This window comes from Podarcis melisellensis (assembly GCF_964234715.1).
Source record: "Podarcis melisellensis genome assembly, chromosome: 4".
Classification (NCBI taxonomy): Eukaryota; Metazoa; Chordata; class Lepidosauria; order Squamata; family Lacertidae; genus Podarcis; species Podarcis melisellensis.
Window position 1 is genome coordinate 47,587,422 of NC_138531.1, and position 10,742 is coordinate 47,598,163.

Here is a 10,742-nt window from a genome sequence, read left to right on the forward strand (position 1 = left end):
ATTTTTGACTATATCCATCCCTTGACACCTTGCTGTCCCCTGCTCCCCTGAAATAAGTACTACAAGGCTCTTAGTGGATTCACATTCCTCTTAGGGGATGTGAATCCACTACGTACAACATTGTTACATATTGCACTAGTATTAATGTACTATGGAAGTGGGTGCAGGCTGTGCCTTGTGTTGCTGGTACATCAGGTGGGGGGGAAATAGTGTGGGTTTCTTTTTCTGGTTAAAATAAATATATATTCAGTATAATAAAAAGATAATTCCCTAGATGCCTGAGATGTGGGTTTGGGGCAAGTACTCTGGTGAGAGAACCTCAGCAGAGATTTAAATATAGTCATACCTTGGCTCCCCAACACCTTTGGAGTCGAACGTTCCCGTTCCAGAACAATTGAAACCCATAAATGACTCATTTTCGAACATTCTTTTGGAAGCCGAATGTCTTGACAGGTCTTCTGATTGGCTGCAGGAGCTTCCTGCAGCCAATCGGAAGCCGCGCTTTGGAAGTCAGATGTTTCGGGGGTCAAACATACTTCCCAGAACGGGTTCTGTTCAAGTTCCAAGGTATGACCGTACAGCAAAGGAAAGTGTGGATGGCGCAGTAGACCTTTAAAACAACCCCTCGGTTGCTTCTAAAGTTGTCCTCTTAGCATAGAAAAAGACCATGTGGTTTGGTAAGTTAAAGGTGGTTTACTTACAAATTCTTCAAGGGTCAGATTCATGTGCTTTTCCGTAGAGCAGTCAGAAAAGACAAGCGGTAAGATTGGGGTTCCAAAGTCGTGAAAGTTCCTAAAGTATAGATACACAAGGATGGCTTGCTTAAGTCACATGGTCTATGCTAGATGTAGAGTTTGCATGATGGAATGGAAAAACAAAGGCTTTATCACCTTCCCAATGTGAGGGGAAGTAACCTAGCTAAACCTGGCAGGACAGCTTACTCTATGGTCTTAACCCTTTCATGCATTAATTAGGCTTAAGCCTGAATATCCCCCAAATACTGGGTGCACATGCACCGAAAAGCACAAACATGCAAGTTAATGTTTCAACAACAGAACTTTGCCTTTTGCTCCACCTTCGCCCAATCTGGAAGGCATGCTGGGGCTGGGAGAGCAAATAAAGTCCAATTGCATGACTCTGCAGCTGATGGCCACAGTCTGCATGATGCAGCAGGTTGGTTGTGCAACTAGTGCATGCTAAGAGAACAGCATCTGGCACCAGAAATGTTTGTTACTTCAGCCCTGGTGGCTGGACAGCATTTTCCCCACTGCACCTGTGGGGGCATTATTCAAAGACGGGGGCGGGGCGGGGGGAAACACATTTCTGTCCCAGCATCTGCTTCTTGAGGTGGTTGCCTCACTCAGCCCAATGGTAGATCCAGTTCCACTGCTTTGTGTTGTGGTTCAGATTATGGCAGGCAGCTGAGTTTTGAGACTTTCCCTTGATAGGAGAAGTCAGGTGTGTGCCTTCCTCTGTCACTGTGTATGCTAAAATCATAAACTAGCCCTCAAACATAATTATATGCCTCTCCTTATGTAACTAGCACTGGGCGAGGGTTGTTTTTCCTTTTGTAATGCTGGCGATGGCTGAGGGCCAGCTCCTGTCTGATTTTTTGGGGGGTGTGAGGGGAATAAAAGCTGATGGATTTGTCAACAATCCAGAAGCTTTATGGAACAAGACAAACTCATCCGTCTCTGCTAATCCTCCCCTGATACAGAGGATTTTCCTGCCATTAAATGATAGCTTTTGAGAGCAGAGAAAATGCTAGCCTTTCAGAGATGCTGCAACAGAGCTAACCGCAAGCTTCAGAAGAAAAAAGGACAACACAGACATCCCCCCGTCAGGTAAGGGAGGCAGGTAACCAGTCCTTTTTCTACTTCACTTTGATTCTGTAGGTGTTGGTGGAGGAAAGCATCTGTGGCTGGTTACATACAGCCATACATTTTCATTATTTCCCGTCCACTTCATATTTCAGTGTGATGTATTATAAGACTTTGGGCAAGTAGGATCACAATCTAATGCACAATTTTTTGGGAGAAAGTCCCATTGAATTTAGAGGGAATCCAATTCACTCTGAAAATAAAGATGCAAAGGATTGGGTTGCTGGTTGGAAAGGTTTGTGGAAGAAACCAGCGGAAGGGAGATCAGTTATGCTTTTAGACAGAGGATGAAAAAAACATTATAAGCAGTACTTTTTAAAAAAGAAAGGCAAAGGACAATTGCAAATCAGAACTGTATGGCATAGTTCCCTGTTTTTGGTCTGCTTTCAGATTTTGGAGGACCTGAGATGCCACAAGCAACTAATCAGGGTAATGTTTGTCATCATTTTAAATGGTAAGTAGACTTTTCATTCCACAAAATTTTACAGCAAGTAAAGCTAGTAGTGTGTAGTTCTTTTATTTTGAAAGAGTTAATTTATCTTAAGCACCCACTGCAGGGAATTTATCAGTTTTCGGAGTCAGATTTTTCAGCATAAAGGTACAGGACTGGATCATTTGCCAATTATTACAACATCTGTCATTTTTCTGCTATGCTGCCCTTTTACTTCAGTCATATCTGGACACCAGCAATTCCCCTTTTGTTTAATCTATTATATTGATTAGTGTTTGTGGTTCTTTGAAGAGAAATATGGACCATGAACTCTGAGGAAATTGTATCCCTCTGTGGACTCTACTTAATTATGTATTAACTGTCTTTCTGTGTAAAGATAGTATGGCGGCTGTCCTTTAAGCTTATTCCTTTCTTTGGATACCTAAAATGGACACTTGCTACAAATGTCAAATTGACATTTGGGATTTGAAGAACTTTTCAGCATTTTGTGCGGCTTAATTTGTGACTTTGATTGGGGACAATTTTATGGAAAAGAAAAACACTGCCCATTCCCTGCTATACTGAGGCAAATTAGAATAAAGTGGGGATCCAGTTTACAGTGGGGGGGGATTATTTACCTCAGTTTAGTGCTCTTTTGACTTAGTTTATCCTTCTTTCTCTCGCATTGAATAGCTAAGCCCTTCAGGTAATGCATACTTAATTCTTGGTGACACAGTTTTGCGTTAATAATGCCTAAATAAACAGTAGACTAGAGCTGTGCAGATAGATGATTTTTGATGGTGGACTATTGCAATGTGGTCATTAAAGCTATACACAATATCTACACACAATACACAGACTAGCGTTGATGACTTTTAGTTAAGGGGAAATGAACAGAAAGAGTTACGCAGCAGGCTTTATTTTACTGCAGCTGTAAGCCTTAATGTTACCATCCTTTATATTCCTAAGTACCAAAGATACATCTGTGTAGCAGAGAACGGAGTGTTTATTACCATTTATTAACATACTGGTAAATGATGGTTGTTGCTGTTGCTGTTGTTGTTTTTAAATCCCTTTAAAATGTCCTCCCCTCCACCCCAAGTACTTGAATGATTATTCCTATTCCAACTTTTAAGGAGTGGACTTATAGCAGGGATGGGGAGCCTATAGCTCTCTAAATGTTGTTGGACTACAACTCCCATCATTTGCTGATCACTGGCCATGCTGGTGATGACTGATAGGAGTTGGAGTCCCAGCAGCATTTGGAGCAAGGATGGGGACCCTTTTTAAGGGGCCATGGTGGGGCAGAGGCAAAAGTGTGCAGAGCACGAGTGGGTCTATGTTTCTCCTTCCCTGTGTGCCCCCGAAAATCTGCTTTGGAGGGTTGGCAGTCTCCCTCAAGCAGATATTGGGGGGGGGGGGGAGCACAGTGGGGAGAAGGGAAATCGGAAGTCTTGTTGCACAAGCTGATTTCCATTGTGCAAGCAGTTCGATATCATTAGGTGTTGTCCGCTCACTATTCAGTAAGGGTGTGTAGCATCCAAGCTTCACAGAGAGGACTTTTAGAAAGGCTACAAGCACACATTTATTAATTACATGTTGCTTTATAAATGTATTTTGTTCTGGGGGTAGTCCATTAGCAAGTTTCAAGCAGCACCTAGAATTCTAGACACGAAATGATTCTCAAACGACAAATCAGGACAGTCAGTTTGGACACATTTCCACCTCTCCAGATAGTCATTAAAAGGTCATTAAAAAGCATTGAGTGCAAGATGCTTTGTTAGGATTTGCCTGAGTGAATGTGACACATCACTGACACCTTGTCCAAGTACTTGATGGTTTCTGGAATGAATAATAATAGTGGAATAGTGTTCTAACTCATCCCCTCAGTGCAAAGATTACTGCTAGTGCAAAGGGACTTTCCTCTTCTTCTCCCTTGCACCCTCCCCAAATCTGGAGTATTGAGGGGAACCTTTGAACAGATTTAGCAGGGGCAGGAGTGGGGGAAGTCCTATTATGCTAGTTGTAAACTTTGCACTGATGGTGCCCTGCCATAGCACTATGTTGGATACAACCCAAGAACAGTGCACTAGGTGTTGTATATATTTTTCTCTGTTTTTAAGCAAGAGTGCATTCCTCGGATCACTCCGAACACCATATCCGAGAGATCCTAAGCATGCACACTTTAAAGCCCATTGGTCTTCTAGGAAAACCAAATCCTTACATTCTATAAGACAAATTCAGCCCATCTCTGACCTGTGTTCATACAGTAAGCAGAGGATGAAATGAATGTCCTGGGGTAGCTTTTCAAATGTCAAACAGGCCTGGGCTTGTCTGCACTCTTGAGGCACTTTGCAAAATAGATCTGTGATGTTTGGTACATCTATCTCCACGGTGCATAAAGCACAAAGGATTTTAAAAATGCAAAGTGCCTCAAGAGTGCAGATCATTCTATAAGGGGTTAAGTACCTTCCTGTACCAGGTGTGGACACAACTTTATTTCAGCATTTTATTCCACCTTTAAGTAGTTTAATGCTGGTTGAGGCTTGTCTGCACTCTTGAGGCACTTTGCAAAATACAGTAGATCTGTGATGTTTGGTACATCTATCTCCACAGTGCATAAAGCACAAAGGATTTTTAAAATGCAGCCCCCCCCCCCCGAAATATTGTTCACCGATGCTTAAATTATGTCACGGAGGCCTAAGGAGCCTGCAAGTTTGAGCAGAAGAACTTTGGGGGAAAGGGAACTACTTAACCCTTTCAATCCTAATTGCTTTTCTGTTCGAAACTCCCCCCTCCCCGATCTTTCTCCACCTTAGAGAGAGGGAAAACAGAGGGCCCGATATGTTTCACTTCAGAGGCAGGGAGCAATTTTGAACAGAAAAATAACTGAAGGAGCATGGGATGGAATTCTTCTGCTCAACTTCACAGCCTCCTGTAGCAGGTTGTGGTTGCATGTGTCAATCCACTTGATCACATGCGGTATCTGGTGTTTAAATATCAAATCTGGAATGTTCCACAGAGGAACACTGAAAACAGGAAGGTAAGGATGATGAACGTTTAAGCGAAGTGGTTTTTAATAGTTCTGAAGTGTAAACGATAACAAATAGTTTAGCATGCAAGAGGAGTTGTTGCTCCTTCTTATGTCATTGTGCTGGCATTACAGAGATCTCCAGAGAGTTCCTCATGGAGCCTCTTATAGTAACCTAAAGGAGACAAGATTCAGGTAGCTGTGTTGGTCTGACACAATCGAAATAAATTTAAAAAATTAAAAAATTGTCCAGTAGCACCTTAGAGACATGCACATGAAAGCTTATACCCAGAACAAACTTTGTTGGTCTCTAAGGTGTTACTGGACAATTTTTTAATTTATTTCTAAAGGGGACAAAAACTAGTAGAAATACCTTCTTCACATTTTAGTAGAGAGAGGACAGCACTTTCTTCAAACATGGGCACTGAACCAAAGGAATATTTCAAGCAAATCTCTTCTCATAGCTGTTTAAAAGTGGTCAATTGGATGAAGTTACAGTAAATATAATCCGGTCTTTGATGTGTAACCAACACACTGATCCCACAAATTAAGGGTCTGGGAGCAAAGGATGTTACCTGCAGGGCTTGTCCCACTGAGGGCAGAAGACAAAACTGTGAACTCGTTTTAATTAGACTTTGCACTTTTGTAGCTTGCTCTTCGAAGCCGAGTACATTTTTGGCCTAATACCACATGTTTGTGTTTGGTTGCAAAGAGTGCTACCTGCTAGCTTTTACTGCTTATACTCCATTAACTTGTGTTTAAAAAAAATTTTGCCCAATGTTTGAAAATGTGGGGCTCTGTGAGCAGATAAGCTGACACAAGGACCCTGTAATATTATGCCTTTAAACTCTCACCTGCCATGATGACCTGATGGCTAACCTGCCTGCAGTGTGCACTTGAGAAGCCTCCCCTTTCACAACCAATAATTTCAGTTTCCCCTTCTCCCAATCGAGAGTCCTAGGCTTAGTTCCAGCTGCATCCTTTAAATACAGTTCACAGGAACAGAGAAAACTTACTGATGGGAAGAGGATGGGAAAATGCCTTCATTATGTAAATTGGGGGCAAGTTTCTCCCTCGAAAGGATCCCAAAGAAGAACTTATTGGATGTGATAGCGAAGCTTTCTCATGCCACATAATTTGAAGAGCTTATTGAGATTCTGCGAAAGTAAATCAGCTTCTTGAAACTTAATAGGACCCTTCCACAGCTGGTGTTTCATTCTCAGCAACTAGTCACTCAATTTACCTGAAAGACCTACATTGGCTTCCAGTCCATTTCCGGGCTCAATTCAGTGTTGGTGCTGACCTTTAAAGCCCTAAATGGCCTTGGCCCAGTATACCTGAAGGAGCTTCTCCACCCCCATCGTCCAGCCTGAGGTCCAGGGCTGAGGGCCTTCTGACGGTTCCCTCACTGTGAGCAGTGAGGTTACAAGGAACCAGGCAAAGGGCCTTCTTGGTAGTGGCGCCTGCCCTGTGGAACGCCCTCCCATCAGATGTCAAGGAAATACCTGAAAGTTAGAAGACATCTGAAGGCAACCCTGTTTAGGGAAGTTTTTAATGACTGATGTTTTAATGTATTTTTAATCTTTTGTTGGAAGCTGCCCAGAGTGGCTGGGGAAACCACGGGGTATTAATTATTAATTATTAATAGTAGTAAGCAAGATCCATTCATTATATGAATATTGTGTTTTGATACTGTGAGTGTTTACTAATATCTGATTTCTCTCTTTCTCTCCCCCGCTTCCCTTGCTGGTACACTTCTTTGCCAGTCCTTCTCTGCATCCCCCCTGTTCACTGTGTGTGGGCCTGTGTCCGCTCCTGCCCCACCAGCTGTGTGTGCACTCAAGAGAGGAGTTGTGCCATTCTTTGCGACCGTGCTGGTTTCACACAGATCCCTAAAGAGTTTCCCTGTGAGGCCTACTCTATTAACCTGGATAAAAATAGCATCAAATTCCTTGCTGAGAGGGCATTTGGTACCCTCCCATCCCTCAGATCTCTCTCATTAAGCCACAACAACATATCCTTCATCACTCCTGGTGCTTTCAAAGGGCTAGCCAGCTTGACGGAACTAAAAATGGCCCACAATGAATACATTCAGTATTTGCACACAAGGACTTTCATTTCACTCAAGAGGCTCGTCAGACTGGACTTAGCGGACTGCAATCTTTTCAACATCCCAGACAGGATTTTTATAGAGCTTCCAGCCCTTCAGGAACTCTTTTGCTTTCAGAACAACTTCAAAAGGATTCCAGGAGCGATACGAGGGATGGAGAATTTGACCCATGTTTATCTGGAGAAAAACAAGATCGAAGCTGTGGCTTATAATTCTCTCTTGGGTCTGACCCAGCTGAAATATCTCAATCTACAAGATAACAGAATAAACGTGATTCATGACAGAGCTTTTCAATACTGTCAGAAATTGGAGTATCTTTATTTAAATGACAATGTCCTCAGTGACCTCCCTGAGAACTGTTTTGACGGCCTAAGACGTCTCAACATGCTTAATCTTGGTGGCAATTTACTTCGAAATGTCTCTAATACGTGGTTCCAGGACCAGTTAGAGCTGGAAGTTTTGTATTTGGACAGGAACAGGATTAGCCACATTGAGGAAGGGGCTTTTGAAAACCTCATAAGCTTGGTGTCTTTGCACTTGAACAGTAACAACCTAACCACCTTGCCTTTCTCAGTCTTCCAACCTGTCTACTTCCTAGGAAGGCTCTATCTTTTCCGGAACCCCTGGGAATGCGACTGCAGGATTGAGTGGCTGAAGGAATGGATGGAGAACTACAGACTTGTTAGGGATATTCCTTGTGCCTCCCCGTCCTCTGTGGCTGGTCTTGACTTAACTGATGTTTCTTTCGAGAGAACGCCTGAAGGTTTTTGTCTTGACCCAGAGGAGTTAAATGCCACAACTTACAATCCTTTTGCAACCGCAGAACCACAATCTACCACAGAGAACAAGTTCAACAGCCTTATCTCTAAATTCCTGCTCCAGAAGGGCCTTTCGGAAGAAGTAGGAAACACCACAGAAGCTTTTGTCAACACAACCTTGTTAGATGGATTGACTAATGAGGCATCTTTAGGACTGGGGGAATGCAATATCAGATTAGTATGTTATCTAAATCTTTGGATATTGTTTAGAACTACTAGAAGTTCTATACCCTCTGTATAGTGTTTTGTACAGGATAGAATGTTAAGCTACCACCTTCAGACATAGATCAGGTCCAAAAGGTCTCTGTGGTTTAGTGCATATTTAGACCTAGTGATCTACTTTGGGACCATCTTTCAAAATAGCTTTAGGTTCACAGGGGCAGAACTCATTTATAAAGCGCTTTATAATTTTATAATCTGTCGCACTTAGTGAGTGTGATTCCTGTCATTAGTCTCCCATAAGAGTGACTCTAAAGTCCCTCAGCTGCAGTAAAATTAATCCAAATTCACGCTGAATTGAAATAAGGTTGGCAGGAACATGACTGCTGTTCATATTTTATAATCAGACATAGCTCAATCAGGATGACAGAAAACAATATGTATGGTGATATGTACTGAAAAAATTAGATAAAAGACTTGCAGCTTTACTAAGGGATTTGGCAAGTCATTCTGGTGGTTCTTACATATAGGATGCTATTGTCATGGAACAAAAAAGGGTGATGGTGTTCTGCAGCTATTAAAAGGATCAGAAAAACATAGGGATCAGTTTCTCTGTATGAATCTCTTGAACCTGATGGGAACCTATTTAGCAAGACTAAAGCATAATAATCCAGATACTGGAGATGGGTTTTTCCCTTTTTCTGCCATGTTTTTTATAATCACACTTCACAAATATATATCCATGTTTAAACAAGACTTTTCACTTCCTCTGCTAGTCCCGATTCCTCTGCTTACTGTGGGGAGAGCATTTCACCATTGCCACCGCACACTGTACTCGCCATGCCTGTGAGTCTGGTAGTGCTGAGAGAGAGGCCTAATAACTGCCACCGTCCCATTCCATTATCTTCAGGGGACAGCAATGGAAGCTCCTCTTAACAGCCATGATAGCTAAATGGAATTACTACTATTAAGTAGTGGGTTGACAAAGCAGACGACACAAAGATTCCTCCAAGTAGTTCTTTATAAGTAAGCTGGAACTGAACTGAACTGAACACAGCTCAGCTGGCCTGCTTTTATAGCCAGCCAGCTGTCACATTGTAACAACAACCACCCAGGGTTTCCTGCCGAAATTAAGTGATGTGGACCTGAGTGAAAACTATATACACAATACCCCTGGGTGGCCAGGGTGAGCACTTCAATACATAACAACTACTATATCAGATGCTAGGAAGTAAAAAACAACAACACGGGAGGGGCACCACACTCGTGTCCTAACTATAAACTGGCTAGCTTCTGTGGGAAAAAAGAATGCTGGATTAAATGGAGGCAATTGACTTTTACCAAGATGGAGCCACAAATGTAGTTTAAGTCAAGCTGCTCCTTTGCTCCCACAGCTGCTGTCACACCCATTTTTACAGAAGACCTGCTTCTGTAAGGCCACAAATGTTGACACTGCCAAAATCATTTCTGCTTCCAAAGCTGACCTATCTCATTTGACTCAACATTAGCTGGAGTGCCATGGCCTGAATTGTTCTCCCCTCATGACAGCCACACTTCCCAGAAACAAGGGAAATAAAATTCTGGCAGCTTTATAAAGAAACGCTGCTAACATTCTTCTTCAAACAACACATAATGAACATACAGAACTCACAGTTGTGAGGTGTGCTGACCACCATTAGTTTAGATGGGTTAAAAAAAGTATCTCTGAATTGACATACTGACAGCTTTTACCTGTGATAGCTAAACAATCTCTATGTTCAGACGCAATATACTTCCAAAATACATGGGTATATTAGAGATAAAAAAATAAGAGAAGGCCACCACCATCTTCATGTCCAGTTTTTGAGCTCCCAGAGACATTTGGCCGACTGCTTTTGGAAGCAAAATGTCTGAATACATGGCCTTCCCACCAGGGGTGTTGTTACATTCTGATGCCACAAGCATGACATGAATTAAAATTTTTAATTTCTCATAGTGATCTCTCCCAAAATTACATTTTCACTTCAATTAATTTTTTCAATAGTCACATCCCACTCTGATTTTCCTACTAAGTAGTGTTACTTGTCACGATCTTTGTTTTTAAAATTGCTTTTGTCTCATTACATCCAGTCATTTCAGCTCTCCTTCAGACTTTGTCCACTGGGCTGTGGGTGAACTCAAGGGAGGGGGAGGGGAGGGGGCAAGCCCCTGACTCTTCACAGGTGCAGAGCAAGCCAGCGGTCCTCTCCACCAAATAGAAGGGACTTGGACAAAGCAGGGTATGTAGTATATATAAGGTAAATAAAATTAAAATGGGCAGGGACAGCTGCTATGG

At 42.3% G+C, this 10,742-nt stretch overlaps 1 protein-coding gene across 2 annotated transcripts; it reads left to right on the plus strand.

Annotated features, from left to right (window-relative positions):
* The first annotated feature begins 1,182 nt into the window (after window positions 1–1,182).
* On the plus strand, window positions 1,183–9,025 carry NYX (nyctalopin). 2 transcript variants are annotated; one of them, XM_081908993.1, is made up of 3 exons: window positions 1,183–1,844; window positions 2,271–2,334; window positions 7,108–9,025. In XM_081908993.1, the coding sequence occupies exons 2-3, from the start codon at window positions 2,313–2,315 to the stop codon at window positions 8,508–8,510; spliced, it is 1,425 nt and encodes a 474-aa protein (XP_081765119.1). In that variant the 5' UTR covers window positions 1,183–1,844; window positions 2,271–2,312; the 3' UTR covers window positions 8,511–9,025. The 2 variants fall into 2 exon arrangements, with proteins under 2 accessions (XP_081765119.1, XP_081765120.1); XM_081908994.1 differs by lacking the exon at window positions 1,183–1,844 and having other exon boundaries at window positions 1,927–2,334.
* Window positions 9,026–10,742: the final 1,717 nt, after the last annotated feature.

What these genes read in the sequence shown, in the direction of transcription:
- NYX (XM_081908993.1), top strand. Translation starts at nt 2,313, where the DNA reads ATGTTTGTCATCATTTTAAATG. An exon ending in GTTTGTCATCATTTTAAATG is followed by an intron (nt 2,335 to 7,107) that starts GTAAGTAGACTT and finishes CTTCTTTGCCAG; the next exon opens with TCCTTCTCTGCATCCCCCCT.